The 19,195-nt window shown below is 43.2% G+C and overlaps 2 protein-coding genes across 2 annotated transcripts; both read right to left on the minus strand.

Annotated features, from left to right (window-relative positions):
- Positions 1–101: 101 nt before the first annotated feature.
- Positions 102–8,964, minus strand: LOC118376959 (inactive sodium-dependent neutral amino acid transporter B(0)AT3-like; the record flags this gene model as incomplete). Its single annotated transcript, XM_052507560.1, has 9 exons — positions 8,402–8,964; positions 3,848–3,988; positions 3,508–3,645; positions 3,135–3,316; positions 2,430–2,540; positions 978–1,090; positions 659–787; positions 340–496; positions 102–175 (listed from the first exon to the last, which is right to left on the minus strand). Coding segments are annotated over exons 1-9 (1,196 nt in total), but the record flags the coding sequence as incomplete, so codon positions are not given.
- Positions 8,965–11,414: 2,450 nt separating this feature from the next.
- On the minus strand, positions 11,415–18,752 carry LOC118376960 (sodium-dependent neutral amino acid transporter B(0)AT1-like). The gene is made up of 4 exons (XM_052507561.1): positions 18,620–18,752; positions 18,252–18,411; positions 16,860–17,022; positions 11,415–14,219 (listed from the first exon to the last, which is right to left on the minus strand). The coding sequence occupies exons 1-4, from the start codon at positions 18,729–18,731 to the stop codon at positions 14,016–14,018; spliced, it is 639 nt and encodes a 212-aa protein (XP_052363521.1). The 5' UTR covers positions 18,732–18,752; the 3' UTR covers positions 11,415–14,015.
- Positions 18,753–19,195: the final 443 nt, after the last annotated feature.

The following is a 19,195-nucleotide window of genomic DNA, read 5'->3' on the forward strand; positions in this document are numbered from 1 at the left end:
ATCTAATCAGATCCAGATGTATTTAACTGGGTTTAACACTGTATGTTAACTATAGTTTCTTTTTAAAGAACTAATAAAATACAAAATAAAAAGGGTCAGGCCATACCTGAGAGCCAGGCATCGATATCACCGCTTCTGTGAACACGATGAAAGCTAACCCAGTACCAGACGCACTCTGTAGGGAGGATGGAGAGAGATGGAAACAAGACGACCAATTAGCTTCTTTTATGCAGCGATGGTAGGTTGAATAACAAGAAAACTTGACTCAACCCACATTTGTCCTGAGGTCGTTTTTTTTTTGTTGTTGCCCTGAGGTAGTTAAACTCCTGAGTACAGTACCTGATCCAAGAAGGTTTGCAGGTCGCATGTCTTCAGGTTGAGATCGGATACTCTAGATGGATGTGTCCCATTTAAAGAGTCAAACCACTGCTCGTAGTTTTCAACCGTTATGTTCATGTCGCCAATATCAAACTCATTGGTCAGTGCTAAGATGTTACTGTAAGTTACAAGAAAGGCTTATATCGGTCATTTGCTTTGGTTGAGTTTTTCAGGATATCAAACACATAAGGTAGAATATAAAAGGTTTTAACAACTTGACTGCAAACTATTTCATGGTTTAGCAAATGTGCCAAATAAATGTCCATTTTATCACACCTACCCATTCAGACAGGTGACATAGTTGGTGTGGGCCTTGAATCCCAGGATGGCAAAGATGGGGATGGAGGCATAGATAGATGTAGCACTGTTTATAACCCCCACTAAAACAGCATCCCTTTCACAGTTATTCCTGACCAAACACACAGACAACAACAAAAAACAGAGTGAAGTGAATGCAAATTATTGGTCAACGGTGAAACAGCGAGGGAGGCTTGTCAAGGGAGGTGAACGATGTGGCAAATTAAAAGCCTTGGGGGACGACTGACATGCTGGACCCATAAAGGTTGATGTTACTAATAAGGATTGACCACTGAACTCACTTCTGGCTGTTGTAACTGGAGAATGAGATGAGTCCACCAAAGGCCACTGACAGAGAGAAGAAGATCTGAGTGGCAGCATCCAGCCATACCTGGGGGTTCTTCAGGATCTCCCACTGATGAGACACACAGACAGAAACACATATTGTAGGTTGTCACTTTACTCTCCCTCTGTCTCTCTCTCGGTCTCTTTTTCTCTCGGTCTCTCTCACACACAGGTCTCCTTTTCTCTCGGTCTCTTTTTCTCTCGGTCTCTCTCACACACAGGTCTCTTTGTCTCTCGGTCTCTTTTTCTCTCGGTCTCTCTCACACACAGGTCTCTTTGTCTCTCGGTCTCTCTCACACACAGGTCTCTTTTTCTCTCTGTCTCTTTTTCTCTCGGTCTCTCTCACACACAGGTCTCTTTGTCTCTCGGTCTCTCTCACACACAGGTCTCCTTTTCTCTCTGTCTCTTTTTCTCTCGGTCTCTCTCACACAGGTCTCTTTGTCTCTCGGTCTCTCTCACACACAGGTCTCTTTGTCTCTCGGTCTCTCTCACACACAGGTCTCTTTTTCTCTCTGTCTCTTTTTCTCTCCGTCTCTCTCACACACAGGTCTCCTTTTCTCTCAATCTATTTTTTTCTCGGTCTCTCTCACACACAAACGGAAGCCCCTTTATCACCCTTTTTTTTACACTGATCTTAACTTGTTTTTGTACATAATATTTCCACCAGCATTTCCTGACCAGAAATAGCTTTTGGACATCAGAAGAGGAATACAAAAACTTGATTTGGACGAAGAGTTCTACTTCAACGAGTCGGCAGCTGTGGATGTCCTGCTCATTCCGGACCTTAAACCTCGGGACTCGAAGAGGAAGAGACGGTGCAAGACAGGCAAATGAAATAAACCGCCTCTACCATCCGTTCTATTGGTGAACGTACTAATCACTGGAGAATAAACTGGATGGAGACTATTCTATCAACAGGACCTGAAGAACTGTAATATCCTATGTTTTTCAGAGTTGTGGCTGAACAAGGACATCAAATCAGATTTTATTGGTCACATGTTTAGCAGATGTTAGTGCAGGTGTAGCGAAATACTTGGATAATATACAGTGCATTCAGACTCCTTAACTTTTCCACATTTTGTTACCATATTCTTATTCTAAAATGGATTTTAAAATAATCTCATCAATCTGTGGTACATCGTCATTTAGTGTTCCACTAGCTGGTAAGCTTCTCTTTTGTTTCATATGAAGTGGCAGGCTCAGGCTTAGCAAGCTAATGGACACGTTTTTTTTTGTGTACATGATCAAACTTAAAAAATACACTAAACTCCAATCGCGTGACTAAGACCTCCTATGCAAATGAAAAAGGATGCGGTGGAGCAACTAGCGTTTGAGATTGACCAAGTGATCAGACAGACAGACAGACAGACAGACAGACAGACAGACAGACAGACAGACAGAGGTCTTACGTCAGTTGTGAACAGGTAGATCAGACCTTCAGATGCTCCAGGAAGGGTCAGGGCTCTCACCAGAAAGATGGTTAGAACCAGGTAGGGGAACGTTGCTGTGACATACACAGCCTGTGATAAGACAGGTGATGAAAAGGTATATATATATTTTTTTAAGCCGCTTACACACTGCCACAACAAACTAAAACAAAGATCAACATTCTAAAGTTGACAGATGTTGGCTACTTTTAGAATATTGTGTTGTAGAACAGCTGACAGGGCTAAAAGACGTGACTTAGGGTTGAGACCTTTTCCATGGTTTGGGTGCCTCTTTACAATAATGTGATGTACCTTTGAAACAAAGTTGCCACTTGGTTGAAGCAAACTAGTATCATGAAATACATGCATCAGAAATGGGGAACACTTTTGTTTAATTTGTCAGAGAAATATCAGCAAGCTAGGGCTACCTAACTGTAGTAAAATAGCTAGCAAGCTGTCTGCTTGGCTAAACACAGGTCGTCAGCACACTGTTCTCTGGCTAAACAGTTCAATCTCGTCTCAAGTCTATAGCTTAAGACTTAAATCTTGGTAACTCCAGCAGCCGATATGAGACATTCTAAAACTAGAGGTTTCAGATTGAGCAAACTTTGTTCTAAAATTGCATTAAATCATCTTGGCTGTAATTGTTCCGAGCTTTAAAAATGCAACACACTGTCTGCATCTCACCTTGCCGATGGTCTCGATCCCCCTGATAAAACAGATGTAAACGATAGACCAGGCGGTAGCTAAGCTGACCACCATCCACCACTGTAGAGAGCCACTGGTCTCCATGTTAGGAGTGATGTTCAGGGTCTGACGGTACCAGAAGTAGTTGACCGGCGTGCTTTCTACACACTCCTCCACGTACCCTGGTTCAAATGATCATTGACCTTGGTCAAATTACATAATGTTGCTATTCATTCTTCAACTATGGTCCAACCTACAAACGGTTCCTGACAAATTAACAAATAGCTAGAATGAACTAACAATAATAATAATTAATTGGATTTACAGTATATAGTAATTTTCTATCAACTGTTGTACTCAAAGCGCTTCATACCTGTGTTGTTGTGGTTGAGGGGACATTGGCTCCAGGGCAGGGGTTCCTGGAAGGAGTTGAAGAGGTACCAGAGGACCCAGGCCACGATAGTGTTGTAGAACAGACTCACACAGAAGGACACCACCATTGAGGCTACACCTGATGGACATGGGATAGGAAATCAGAAACACCAAACAGCAGCTAGTAGAGGAGTTTCCTGTCTGGGTGTTAGTTTTGGCCACCCACCTACTCCCGAGAAGAAGAAAAAACCTGCACTTTTAATTTAATGACTCCAATGAAATAATTGATTAAACCAACGTTTTAACAGCTAAGCTGTCTTCATCAGGGTCTCATCACCTACCTACTCCTCCCAGATAGGGTGATATGGAGTTCCAGACTCCGATGCTGCCCATGCGGAGCCTCTGTCCTATAGCCAGCTCCAAGTAGAGCAGAGGCAGACCCTGAAACACCAGGGCGATCAGGTAGGGGATCAGAAACGCACCTGGGGAAGGAGATGTTCAATAGGTGTTTCAACTAACTGTCAACAATCTAATTATCCATTAACCCTAAATTTAAACCCTGGAACCTTATAGGCTAGTTACTTATTTTACTCATGAACACCCTACAAATTCTCATTATATGTACACATTTCTTTCTTTTGTGATATACTGGTCTCCAAATAGTTTTACATTGTAATGGATTTGGGTCGGGTTCGAATAAGTTAATAAGGATTAGCCCCTTTTTTCAATTTTCACAAATTTAACTGCCTGTAACTTAGGCCCTGAAGCAAGGGCATGCATATTATTTGTACCATTTGAAAGAAACACTTTGAATTTTATGGAAATGTGAAAGGAATGTTATCTAACACATTAGATCTGGTAAAAGACAATACAAAGAAAAAAGCAACCGTTCTTTTGTATTTTTTTTTTGTACCGTCATCTTTGAAATGCGAGCGAAAGGCCATAATGTATTATTCCAGCCCAGGTGCAATTCAGGTTTTTGGCCACTTGATGGCATCAGTGTATGTGCAAAGTTTTAGACAGATCCAAAGAATCATTGCATTTCTTTTCAAAATGTTGTATCAAGACTGCCCAAATGTGCCTAATTTGTTTATTAATAACTTTTCATGTCAAAATTGTGCACTCTCCTCAAACAATAGCATGGTATTATTTCACTGTAATAGCTACTGTTAATTGAACAGTGCGGTTAGATTAACAAGAATTTAAGCTTTCTGCCAATATCAGATATGTCCTGGGAAATGTTCTTGTTATTTACAACCTCATGCTAATCGCATTGGTCATTTTAGAGTCAGATCCTCCTCAGTCTGTTTCCTAAAAAAGTATATTGATCTATGCATAGTCACTTTACCCCTACCTACATGTACAAATTAGTTCAACTAATCTGTACCCCTGCACATTGACTCGGTACCGGTACTTCCTGTATATAGACTCATTACTAACCAGTGCCCCCTGCACATTGACTCGGTACCGGTACCTCCTGTATATAGACTCATTACTAACCAGTGCCCCCTGCACATTGACTCGGTACCGGTACCTCCTGTATGTAGACTCATTACTAATCTGTACCCCTGCACATTGACTCGGTACCGGTACCTCCTGTATATAGCCTCGTTATTGTTATTTTATTGTGCTACTTTTTATATATTTTTTTACTGTAGTTTATTTGGTAAACATTTTCTCAACTCTTTCTTGACCTGCATTGTTGGTTAAAGGCTTGTAAGTAAGCATTTCATGGTAAGGTCTACCTACACCTGTTGTATTCAGCATTTCACTGTGAGGTCTACTACACCTGTTGTATTCAGCATTTCACTGTGAGGTCTACCTACACCTGTTGTATTCAGCATTTCACTGTGAGGTCTACTACACCTGTTGTATTCAGCATTTCACTGTGAGGTCTACTACACCTGTTGTATTCAGCATTTCACTGTGAGGTCTACTACACCTGTTGTATTCAGCATTTCACTGTGAGGTCTACTACACCTGTTGTATTCAGCATTTCACTGTGAGGTCTACTACACCTGTTGTATTCAGCATTTCACTGTGAGGTCTACTACACCTGTTGTATTCAGCATTTCACTGTGAGGTCTACTACACCTGTTGTATTCAGCATTTCACTGTGAGGTCTACTACACCTGTTGTATTCAGCATTTCACTGTAAGGTCTACTACACCTGTTGTATTCAGCATTTCACTGTGAGGTCTACTACACCTGTTGTATTCAGCATTTCACTGTGAGGTCTACTACACCTGTTGTATTCAGCATTTCACTGTGAGGTCTACTACACCTGTTGTATTCAGCATTTCACTGTAAGGTCTACTACACCTGTTGTATTCAGCATTTCACTGTAAGGTCTACTACACCTGTTGTATTCAGCATTTCACTGTGAGGTCTACCTACACCTGTTGTATTCAGCATTTCACTGTGGTCTACTACACCTGTTGTATTCAGCATTTCACTGTGAGGTCTACTACACCTGTTGTATTCAGCATTTCACTGTAAGGTCTACTACACCTGTTGTATTCAGCATTTCACTGTAAGGTCTACTACACCTGTTGTATTCAGCATTTCACTGTGAGGTCTACTACACCTGTTGTATTCAGCATTTCACTGTAAAGGTCTACTACACCTGTTGTATTCAGCATTTCACTGTGAGGTCTACTACACCTGTTGTATTCAGCATTTCACTGTGAGGTCTACTACACCTGTTGTATTCAGCATTTCACTGTAAGGTCTACTACACCTGTTGTATTCAGCATTTCACTGTGAGGTCTACTACACCTGTTGTATTCAGCATTTCACTGTAAGGTCTACTACACCTGTTGAAGTAGGCAAATTTGACAAATAAAGTTTGATTTGATTTTCACTTTTTTTATTCTTTCAAAGAGCAAAATATCATTTTTAATAGTTAAAAACGACAACATAACACATTATTATTTTGTGTAGTCGGTTCTTAAAGAAACATGAAACCAAGAAAATGTATTTCAAAAGAAAAGAATAGTTGTTTTGTTTCATTATGTTCTGTGCTTATAGACAATATGCTGCTGTGAGTTCTCACTTGTGGGATGCATGGAATTGGAGTTATTCTCCATATGTGATATTTTGAAAAAAAGATCCCAATCTGCTCAATTTTGAGAATTGTTTGTCAAATGTTGGTATTTTTGAAACTTTGCTATTTGCACTTTCTGATAGGTTATATAAATCAAAATGTCTAGGGTCCTGGGTGGAGCATCAGTCAAAAGCACTGCACCACAGTGCTGAGGCGCCACCACAGCCTGGGGTTCGATCCCAGCCTGTGTCACAACCGGCCGTGACCGGGAGCCCCATAGGACGGCGCACAATTGGCCTAGCGCTGTACGGGGTAGGGCAGGGTTTGGCCAGTGGGACTTTCCTTGGCTCATCGTGGTCTAGTGACTCCTTGTGACCAGGCCGGGCGCCTGCAAGCTGACCCCGATCATCAGTCGAACGGTGTTTCCTCTGACACGTTGGTGTGGCTGACATCCGGGTCCAGCAGGCAGTGTGATAAGAAGTAGGTGGCCAGGCGGGTTTCAGAGGACGGAATAAACTGTGTTCAATAGCGGATAAAAACAAAGTGGAGCGAGCTTTCGGGTCACACACCCCAACCACAACAGTACACTACACTCGACCCTCGTTCTGAACTGCCCTACTTCTTCATTTCTCAAAGGAAAAACATCAACCAATTTCTAAAGACTGTTGACATCCAGTGGAAGTGATAGGAACTGCAAGCAAGTGCCTTAGAAATCTCGATCCCCAAAGAAAAGCTATTAAAAAGAGAGTGACCTCAAACATTTTGTTTTTTCCTTGATGGTTTGTCCTCGGGGTTTTGCCTGCCAATTTTTTTAAACAGTTTTAGAAACTTTCAAGTGTTTTCTATCCAACTCTACCAATTATATGCATATCCTAGCATCTTGGCCTGAGTAGCAGCCAGTTTACTTTGGGCACACATTTCATCCAGACGTGAAAATAGTGCATCCTAGCCTTAAGAATTTATTAACGGCTTTTCTTAGGGATAGCCCCCTTTTTTTTTCTAATTTCGCCTAAAATGACATACCCAAATTTAACTGCCTGACCTCAAGGATATGCATATTCTTGGTACCATTTGAAAGGAAACACTTTTAAGTTTGTGGAAAGGTAGGAGAATATAACACAATAGATATGGTAGAAGAAAATAAAAATAAAAATATATATATTTTTTGTATTTTCTTTCTACCACCATCTTTGAAATGCAACAAAAGTCCCACACATCAGGGTCCCAGTTCTAGCCATCACTCTGGTTGTAATTCCGATGGTGTCCACAAGAGGGCAACAGTGCATGTGCAAAGTTTCAGACTGATAACTTGAAGTATGAGCAAGCTACATGACATTTAGTGTGAAATCACCCAGCCACATTTGGGCAAATCGTATAGGACGGAGAGCCTATGAGATTAAACGCCTGGTGTTGTAGGAGAGCCTATGAGAATAGAAGCCTGATGTTGTAGGAGAGCCTATGAGAATAGAAGCCTGGTGTTGTATGGATGGCATATTATAGACAACACTTCCAAGCCGCAATCGTGCAGTTTCTGTTCATTACATATTCAGATGTAGAAACCGAGTAGATAATGTTTAACCTCTGTCAGTTCCTCTGTATCCTCAAACATGATCTAGTTGGTCTGCACAGTACATATTGATGCAACATGGACAGAAATCACAAGATTGAGGCTTGAAGGTTTTTCTATCTAAGAGATGAAGATGTTAGGAGTTATCTCTGATACCATAATAAAATCATCTTCAAATACACCATAGAAAAAACATGCATGGAGTTAAGCTGTTAAATTGAGAGGAAGTGAACAAAGTTGTATGGGAAAAAGAAAAGAAAAGATGTGTAAAAGCATCTATACCCCCTCCGTAAATCTGGCAGAGGTAGGGGAAGCGCCACACGTTGCCCAGACCCACTGCGAAGCCAATGCAGGTCAGCAGGTACTCTGCCTTGTTGTTCCACTTGGGTCTCTCCTCTCCCCCCTTGTTGTCCTCCATACCTTCCTCTGGCATCTCAACAGTAGTTTTTAGCTCAGTAGTAGATCAACCTTCTGGTTTCCAGTTTAGTCCAGTGTGTTTTAGCCCGAGGTTCTAGCACTTTGAACCAACGCTTAGTCTGTAGAGGGAACACAGATATTCTGTTGTCCACTTGAATTCACTGGTTGCGTGTTTGTATCTTTACTCCAGTGTCTGATCTGAAGCACATGGTTAATGTGTGAGGGCGCTCTACGAGTCTCCTGTGTATTTTTCCCATGTCCACTGTAGTTTTCCAGTAGAGTGGTGTTCAGCCGATGTGAAATGGGCCACCTAGTTAGCAGTGGGAAGGTTACATCCTCACCCGTTCTAAAACCCAGAAGCAGTTGTTTCCCTTTGCTTTTGTGGAGTGACGTAAAGACGTTTCGTGGTCGTTGTCGTTGTCGATGTGTTCAAAGGGTCCCTGGTTGAGCCCAGCTCGGGGCAAGGAAAGAGACAGCAAACAACACAGTTGCATAAGGGTCACGGGGTCAAAGTCAAAAGTGCCAATATCAGATCTGACGAGAGTGTAAAGTCGCAGTAGCTCATTTGGGTTAATGGTCAATGTGTGAAAAGGTCTCCAGTGTTTTCCCATGTCCTTGTAGTTTTCCAGTAGCCTCCTTGTCAGACCCTTGGTGGTGTGTAGTGTGAAGATTCATTTAAACCACCACTTCGATAGAGCTACGACAGGAAGTTACTTTTTTGTTTCATAGCAGGTTACGAGAACTTATGCAGCAGGTTAGGTTAAATAACATAGCCGGTCAAGAGAATTTGGTTAAGGTTAGGTAAAGGGTTAGCGTTTAGCGAAAATGCTCTCCTAACCTGCTACAAAAAGGTCACTTCCGGTCATAGCTGTATCGAAGTGGTGCCGTGTAGTATTGTCTTTACAGGTGAGAGGCCCGCTTAGTAGACAATAAATAGCCATGTGACAAATGACCACAGTGGCAATATCAGCACTGATGTGAGAGCAAAGTTAGTGCTAATTATTCATTTAGCACACAAATGGGGGTTAATGGTTAAACTTGACTTTGTTATTAGAAAGTAAAAACCATAGTTCATTTTAGCTCTCATAAGCAGCGTGGTTTCAGACTAGCTGGGTGGTTTCAGACGAGCTGGGTGGTTTCAGACTAGCACGAGTCAGACAGGCTACCCAAAACACCTGAGGACTTCAAGGCCATCCGGGCCTAGTCGAGAATCTCAGCCCCCTCCTCCACAGACCAATAAACACTGCAGTGTACCAGGGTTTCTGCAAAGAACAGCACAGGTAGGAAGGAGCCTTGTTGCATCTGTTTATATATGGACATTTAGTATTTGTTTTAATATTCTGTTTTGGCTCTACCTTATTTTTTTATACCAATGTACTTTAAAGCAAGTGGAAATAGTACCAGGTGTAATTTGTAGTCGTAGAGAGGTCGTGGTTGCTTTATTTGACCATCCCAGGTTATGGTCTAACTAGGGATGCAGTGATGATGCGGGCTGAGGTTTGGCAGATCCTTGACTTGGCACAAACAACCTGATTAAAACACATCTCTTTCACAAGATCATTTGAGAGAGAGAGAAATCAAAATCAAATCAAATCAAATTTTATTTGTCACATACACATGGTTAGCAGATGTTAATGCGAGTGTAGCGAAATGCGTGTGCTTCTAGTTCTGACAATGCAGTAATAACCAACAAGTAATCTAACTAACAATTCCAAAACTACTGTCTTATACACAGTGTAAGGGGATAAAGAATATGTACATAAGGATATATGAATGAGTGATGGAACAGAGCAGCATAGGCAAGATACAGTAGATGGTATTGAGTACAGTATATACATATGAGATGAGTATGTAAACAAAGTGGCATAGTTAAAGTGGCTAGTGATACATGTATTACATAAGGATGCAGTCGATGATATAGAGTACAGTATATAAGTATGCATATGAGATGAATAATGTAGGGTAAGTAACATTATATAAGGTAGCATTGTTTAAAGTGGCTAGTGATATATTTACATCATTTCCCATCAATTCCCATGATTAAAGTGGCTGGAGTTGAGTCAGTGTCAGTGTGTTGGCAGCAGCCACTCAATGTTAGTGGTGGCTGTTTAACAGTCTGATGGCCTTGAGATAGAAGCTGTTCTTCAGTCTCTCGGTCCCAGCTTTGATGCACCTGTACTGACCTCGCCTTCTGGATGATAGCGGGGTGAACAGGTAGTGGCTCGGGTGGTTGATGTCCTTGATGATCTTTATGGCCTTCCTGTAACATCGGGTGGTGTAGGTGTCCTGGAGGGCAGGTAGTTTGCCCCCGGTGAGAGAGAGAGAGAGAGAGAGAGAGAAAGGGGGAGAGAGAGAGAGAGAGAGAGAGAGAGAGAGAGAGAGAGAGAGAGCAAAACATCATTAAATTGATATAAAACAGTAGAGAGATAAGGATCATAAAAGTCTCTCTTTAACATGGCATGTAAAAAATCTATAAAGATTGAATGTGAAATCAACAAGACAAAACCTCCCATCTCTATCTTTGGACTTTGTCCTGTTGATTCATCGCATCAAAGAGTGTCATATTTCGCTCTTTCTAGCATTTGCCATGACAACAGACAGGACAGAGGAGTTACCTAGCTAAAGTGCTATGACAACAGACAGAGGAGTTAGCTAGCTAAAGTGCCATGGCAACAGACAGGACAGAGGAGTTAGCTAGCTAAAGTGCCATGACAACGGACAGGACAGAGGAGTTAGCTAGCTAAAGTGCCATGACAACAGACAGAGGAGTTAGCTAGCTAAAATGCCATAACAACGGACGGGACAGAGGAGTTAGCTAGTGTTAGGGTGGTGTCAATAGAATCTGGCATCAGGACAGAAGGTGACACGGAATCACAGAGAATCTTCTATGTCTTTATTATTAGTCAAGCAATAAATGGTAAATGCAATTTTCATATATACGGGTTCACTGTAACACCACACAGGACAGTACAGAGAACTAACTAGTTCCTGACAAAGTTCTTCTAATGTACTCTGATATAAGTAGTTCCCGCTTCTGAGCTGGCCTATCAGAGTAGAGGCTGAGCGTGGTTTAGACTCACTCAGCCTATCGTTGGCGCACAGGCTGGTCCCAGCCCCAGGCGCTCCCGTTAGCAGGTGTAGTTGTTGCTGGGCAGAATATCTTATGAGCCCACACCTCTTTTTCAGACAGAGGAGTTAGATAGCTAAAGTGCCATGACAACAGACAGGACAGAGGAGTTAGCTAGCTAAAGTGCCATGACAACGGACAGGACAGAGGAGGTAGCTAGCTAAAGTGCCTTGACAATGGACAGGACAGAGGAGGTAGCTAGCTAAAGCGCCATGACAACGGACAGGACAGAGGAGGTAGCTCGCTAGAGTGCCATGACAATGGACAGGACAGAGAAGTTAGCTAGCTAAAGTGCCATGACAACGGACAGGACAGAGGAGGTAGCTAGCTAAAGTGCCTTGACAATGGACAGGACAGAGGAGGTAGCTAGCTAAAGCGCCATGACAACGGACAGGACAGAGGAGGTAGCTCGCTAGAGTGCCATGACAATGGACAGGACAGAGAAGTTAGCTAGCTAAAGTGCCATGACAACGGACAGGACAGAGGAGGTAGCTAGCTAAAGTGCCATGACAACAGACAGGACAGAGGAGGTAGCTAACTAAAGTGCCATGACAATGGACAGGACAGAGGAGGTACCTCGCTAAAGTGCCATGACAACGGACAGAGGAGGTAGCTAGCTAAAGTGCCATGACAACAGACAGGACAGAGGAGGTAGCTAACTAAAGTGCCATGACAATGGACAGGACAGGGGAGGTAGCTAACTAAAGTGCCATGACAATGGACAGGACAGAGGAGGTAGCTAGCTAAAGTGCCATGACAACGGACAGGACAGAGGAGGTAGCTCTTTAAAGTGCCATGACAAAAGACAGGACAGAGGAGTTAGCTAGCTAAAGTGCCATGACAATGGACAGGACAGAGGAGGTAGCTAGCTAAAGTGCCATGACAAAAGACAGGACAGAGGAGTTAGCTAGCTAAAGTGCCATGACAACGGACAGGACAGAGGAGGTAGCTAGCTAAAGTGCCATGACAACAGACAGGACAGAGGAGGTAGCTAACTAAAGTGCCATGACAACGGACAGGACAGAGGAGGTAGCTAGCTAAAGTGCCATGACAACAGACAGGACAGAGGAGGTAGCTAACTAAAGTGCCATGACAACGGACAGGACAGAGAAGTTAGCTAGCTAAAGTGCCATGACAACGGACAGGACAGAGGAGGTAGCTAGCTAAAGTGCCATGACAACAGACAGGACAGAGGAGGTAGCTAACTAAAGTGCCATGACAATGGACAGGACAGAGGAGGTAGCTAACTAAAGTGCCATGACAACGGACAGGACAGAGGAGGTAGCTAACTAAAGTGCCATGACAACAGACAGGACAGAGGAGGTAGCTAACTAAAGTGCCATGACAATGGACAGGACAGAGGAGGTAGCTAACTAAAGTGCCATGACAACGGACAGGACAGAGGAGGTAGCTAGCTAAAGTGCCATGACAACGGACAGGACAGAGGAGGTAGCTCTTTAAAGTGCCATGACAAAAGACAGGACAGAGGAGTTAGCTAGCTAAAGTGCCATGACAACGGACAGGACAGAGGAGGTAGCTCTTTAAAGTGCCATGACAAAAGACAGGACAGAGGAGTTAGCTAGCTAAAGTGCCATGACAAAAGACAGGACAGAGGAGTTAGCTAGCTAAAGTGCCATGACAAAAGACAGGACAGAGGAGTTAGCTAGCTAAAGTGCAAACAGATCGGTCTACTAGGCTATGTGTCAGTGCTATGTGACTGAAATAAAGTAATATTGCACACTACCAATATGTAATACAAGTTATTTATGTTTATGTCTTTTCATGTTGTCATACTGTGGTTTCAACGCCTAGGTTAAATCTCCATCTAATTGCTGTATTATATCTAATGTTTATGATTTAGGAGTGGTAGGACCTATGAAAGAAATAAGGAAGTACATTTGATATCAGAGATGTAATTTCATTTCCAGTAGAAAACATAATGGCACAGACACTATCTTTACACGGAAAGCTCTATGCTGTTTAAATGAGCGCTTATCTTTATGTTCTGTGTGAGAAACAATAAAATAAAAATACTTTGACCAACAATTCAATTTTTAATTGGTCAAAATTGGTACACCCAACATGCACCGATTCTCAGCTTTCCAATCCTCTTTGTGTCACCCAAAAGACAAAAAAAACTACTCCTGGAAACATAAAAAAAATCACTGTTCAAATTGAGTGCAACCGATCGTCCGTCCTTCATTTTTACGAAATAAAAACTAATAAACACCCGTTTGATTCATGAGTGTAAGGAATGTCAAGATCAGTTGATGTGAGGCAATTACTTCACCGCAGCGTTGTTTTACAGTGTTGCTCAGATGAGGATAGATAGAAATAGAGTGTCTTTAGGGTCTAGCTCTCTACAACGTAGCCTTCGTTGGCATAAGGATTCGGATCGTTGTGGAGACGGTCTTCAGAGTGTCTTCCTGACATGCAGCAGATGAGTCTGTAGATGGCCACCAGAGGTATGGAGATAACTGGTACTGAAGACAGCAGGACACAGATGGCAAACACCCAGTCTGGATACGGCAGAACCTCTGTGTCGGGGAAGTTCACCTGCACAGACAGAATTTGAATCAGAAAATGTAATTGCTTTGCAACAAATGACATGTAGGCTGTAGTAGGCTGTAGTGTAGGCTGTAGTGTACTGCTTATTAGGTGAGTACTATGTAGTCATCTAACTGTGGCTGTCTCTCAAATGAAACCCTATTCCCGCTTACTACTATGAACAATTATCACGCACTATCATTGAGCCTCTTAAATTACACCTACAACCTAGCTGATCTGACGAGAATACTTAAAATGCTCCACACATTTTTTTATTTATTTTTTATTTCACCTTTATTTAACCAGGTAGGCACGTTGAGAACAAGTTCTCATTTACAATTGCGACCTGGCCAAGATAAAGCAAAGCAGTTCGACAGATACAACGACACAGAGTTACACATGGAGTAAAACAAACATACAGTCAATAATACAGTATAAACAAGTCTATATACAATGTGAGCAAATTAGGTGAGAAGGGAGGTAAAGGCAAAAAAGGCCATGGTGGAAAAGTAAATACAATATAGCAAGTAAAACACTGGAATGGTTGATTTGCAGTGGAAGAATGTGCAAAGTAGAAATAAAAATAATGGGGTGCAACGGAGCAAAATAAATAAATAAATAAAATACAGTTGGGAAAGAGGTAGTTGTTTGGGCTAAATTATAGGTGGGCTATGTACAGGTGCAGTAATCTGTAAGATGCTCTGACAGTTGGTGCTTAAAGCTAGTGAGGGAGATAAGTGTTTCCAGTTTCAGAGATTTTTGTAGTTCGTTCCAGTCATTGGCAGCAGAGAACTGGAAGGAGAGGCGGCCAAAGAAAGAATTGGTTTTGGGGGTGACTCGAGAGATATACTTGCTGGAGCGTGTGCTACAGGTGGGAGATGCTATAGTGACCAGCGAGCTGAGATAAGGGGGGACTTTACCTAGCAGGGTCTTGTAGATGACATGGAGCCAGTGGGTTTGGCGACGAGTATGAAGTGAGGGCCAGCCAACGAGAGCGTACAGGTCGCAATGGTGGGTAGTATATGGGGCTTTGGTGACAAAACGGATTGCACTGTGATAGACTGCATCCAATTTGTTGAGTAGGGTATTGGAGGCTATTTTGGAAATGACATCGCCAAAGTCGAGGATTGGTAGGATGGTCAGTTTTACAAGGGTATGTTTGGCAGCATGAGTGAAGGATGCTTTGTTGCGAAATAGGAAGCCAATTCTAGATTTAACTTTGGACTGGAGATGTTTGATATGGGTCTGGAAGGAGAGTTTACAGTCTAACCAGACACCTAAGTATTTGTAGCTGTCCACGTATTCTAAGTCAGAGCCGTCCAGAGTAGTGATGTTGGACAGGCGGGTAGGTGCAGGTAGCGCTCGGTTGAAGAGCATGCATTTAGTTTTACTTGTATTTAAGAGCAATTGGAGGCCACGGAAGGAGAGTTGTATGGCATTGAAGCTTGCCTGGAGGGTTACAGTGTCCAAAGAAGGGCCGGAAGTATACAGAATGGTGTCGTCTGCGTAGAGGTGGATCAGGGACTCACCAGCAGCAAGAGCGACCTCATTGATGTATACAGAGAAGAGAGTCGGTCAAAGAATTGAACCCTGTGGCACCCCCATAGAGACTGCCAGAGGTCCGGACAGCAGACCCTCCGATTTGACACACACCAGAGAAGTAGTTGGTGAACCAGGCGAGACAATTATTTGAGAAACCAAGGCTGTCGAGTCTGCCGATGAGGATGTGGTGATTGACAGAGTCGAAAGCCTTGGCCAGATCAATGAATACGGCTGCACAGTAATGTTTCTTATCGATGGCGGTTAAGATATCGTTTAGGACCTTGAGCGTGGCTGAGGTGCACCCATGACCAGCTCCGAAACCAGATTGCATAGCAGAGAAGGTATGGTGAGATTCGAAATGGTCGGTAATCTGTTTGTTGACTTGGCTTTCGAAGACCTTAGAAAGGCATGGTAGGATAGATATAGGTCTGTAGCAGTTTGGGTCAAGAGTGTCCCCCCCTTTAAAGAGGGGGATGACCGCAGCTGCTTTCCAATCTTTGGGAATCTCAGACGACACGAAAGAGAGGTTGAACAGGCTAGTAATAGGGGTGGCAACAATTTCGGCAGATCATTTTAGAAAGAAAGGGTCCAGATTGTCTAGCACGGCTGATTTGTAGGGGTCCAGATTTTTCAGCTCTTTCAGAACATCAGCTGAATGGATTTGGGAGAAGGAGAAATGGGGAAGGCTTGGGCGAGTTGCTGTTGGGGGTGCAGTGCTGTTGACCGGGGTAGGAGTAGCCAGGTGGAAAGCATGGCCAGCCGTAGAAAAATGCTTATTGAAATTCTCAATTATGGTGGATTTATCAGTGGTGACAGTGTTTCCTATCTTCAGTGCAGTGGGCAGCTGGGAGGAGGTGTTCTTATTCTCCATGGACTTTACAGTGTCCCAGAACTTTTTTGAGTTAGTGTTGCAGGAAGCGAATTTCTGCTTGAAAAATACCTCGTACATGTTCCTGATAGATATTCACAAAATTCCCATGTTTACCAGAAATCCCTGTTGGAAGATTCCCTGAATCAGGACGGAATAAGCAGGTAATCCGGAATCCTTCAACCAGGATTTCTTGAAAACTTGGGAAAGTTACCGAATTTTTGCACTCTTGGTCTTACATAGTCAGGATTCCATGCTGGGTAGGTGGGATGTGTCTGGGCCTGGACGGCAACGTACGCCACCAACACCACGAACAGCATCAGGGGGCTGATGACCAACCAGCAAACCTTCCAGAAGATGTTGGGTCTATGTCCTGTCATGAACTCCAAGTCATCACTGAACCTACGGAGACAGAAACGTGTCAGAAGAGGCTTTAAAAATAACATGGCATTACAGGTGCAGACAGAAGAAGAGATGGAAGAGGATCCGATGAAAGAGTAGACAGGCATCTGCCTCTCCATATGTCTGTTGTTGGTCTATTAAACCATTAAATATATCAGTTCACCTTACATTTACATTACATTTAAGTCATTTAGCAGACGCTCTTATCCAGAGCGACTTACAAATTGGTGCATTCACCTTATGACATCCAGTGGAACAGCCACTTTACAATAGTGCATCTAAATCTTTTAGGGGGGGGGGGGTGAGAAGGATTACTTATCCTATCCTAGGTATTCCTTAAAGACGTGGGGTTTCAGGTGTCTCCTTATCTTTGGGTTCAGCTTTTTCCACAACTTTAGCACATTTACGATTCCCGACACAATCCACTTGTGACCGATTGTTTTAAAAAATATTTTTTTTGGACCTTTTTGACCTTTCACTCAGTTAAGAACAAATTCTTATTTTTTATGACGGCCTAGGAACAGTGGGTTACAGGGGCAGAACAACAGATTTGTACAGCTCGGGGATTTAAACTTGCAACCTTTCGGTTACTAGCCCAACACTCTAACCACAAGGCTATTTTAATCCTGGGTCATCTGCAGGTCCTTGATCCCAGGACATCTGCAAGTCCTTGATACAGGGCCACCTGCACTGCCAATTGCAGGTGACCCTGGATCAAGGACTTGCAGATGACCCTTGATCAAGGCCTTGCAGAAGTCCTGGGATCAAGGACTCGCAGATGTCCTGGGATCAAGGACTCGCAGGTGACCCTGGATCAAGGACTCGCAGGTGATCCTGGATCAAGGACTCGCAGGTGACCCTGGATCAAGGACTTGCAGACGTCTCAGGATCAAGGACTTGCAGATGATCCCGGGTTAATACCCAATCGGTCACAAGTGGATTGTGTCGGGAATCATACATTTGCTCAAGTGGAAAATGCTGAACCCAAAGATAAGGTGAACTGCTATATTTAAAGGTTTTTAACAACAGACATATGGGGAGACAGACATGTTCCTCTGAGAGGATCCTAGCAATCTGCCCCATTCTAAAGAAAATACACTGAGGCACAGATGTCAATTCAACATCTATACCACATTGGTTCATAGTCATTCAACCAGTGTGTGTGCCCAGTGGGAAGACGCTCATTACAGTTCACACCAGGACAACTATAGTATTATGAGGCTCTTTACCGTCCTATTCCGTAGATGTATGCCACAGCGATGATCTCAAAGAAGGCGATGATGAGGAGAGGTACAGAGCCCACGTAACTGTTAAAGATCTCCAACCAGTAGTTCCCCGAACCCATAGTGAATATCAGAGCCACCAGGAACGATACGAGGCAGATCAACGCTGCAGAGAGAAAAAGCAAACGAGGGGGGGGGGGGAAGAAAGAGAAAGTGGGAAGAGACGGAGAAAACCACTATGGTGTTAAGATCATACCCAAACGAACAGTTATTTGTCACACATTGGCAAGGGGTAAAACCAGGGCTGCAGTCTGTCCTACATTATTCAATATCGAAACATTCAAAAATCTGATCATTTCCTTTTTGGCTTTTACCTGTGAAGAGCTCATTGGGCATCCACTTGGGCACCAATTTGAGGTCATAAAGGGGCGTGAGGACGCCCTCCAGATTACCAAACATGGAGGACAGACCCAGGCTGAACAGCATGATGAAGAAGAGCACAGCCCACACCTGGTCAAACAAACAGGAATCACATCAACAACAGCCCACACCTGGTCAAACAAACAGGATTCACATCAACAACAGCCCACACCTCTGGTCAATCAGACAGGAATCACATCAACAACAGCCCACACCTCTGGTCAATCAGACAGGAATCACATCAACAACAGCCCACACCTGGTCAAACAAACAGGAATCACATCAACAACAGCCCACACCTGGTCAAACAAACAGGAATCACATCAACAACAGCCCACACCTCTGGTCAATCAGACAGGATTCACAACAACAACAGCCCACACCTCTGGTCAATCAGACAGGAATCACATCAACAACAGCCCACACCTCTGGTCAATCAGACAGGAATCACATCAACAACAGCCCACACCTCTGGTCAAACAGACAGGAATCACATCAACAACAGTCCACACCCCTGGTCAATCAGACAG

The sequence above is a fragment of the Oncorhynchus keta genome, unplaced genomic scaffold (genome assembly GCF_023373465.1).
Source record: "Oncorhynchus keta strain PuntledgeMale-10-30-2019 unplaced genomic scaffold, Oket_V2 Un_contig_29919_pilon_pilon, whole genome shotgun sequence".
NCBI lineage: Eukaryota > Metazoa > Chordata > Actinopteri > Salmoniformes > Salmonidae > Oncorhynchus > Oncorhynchus keta.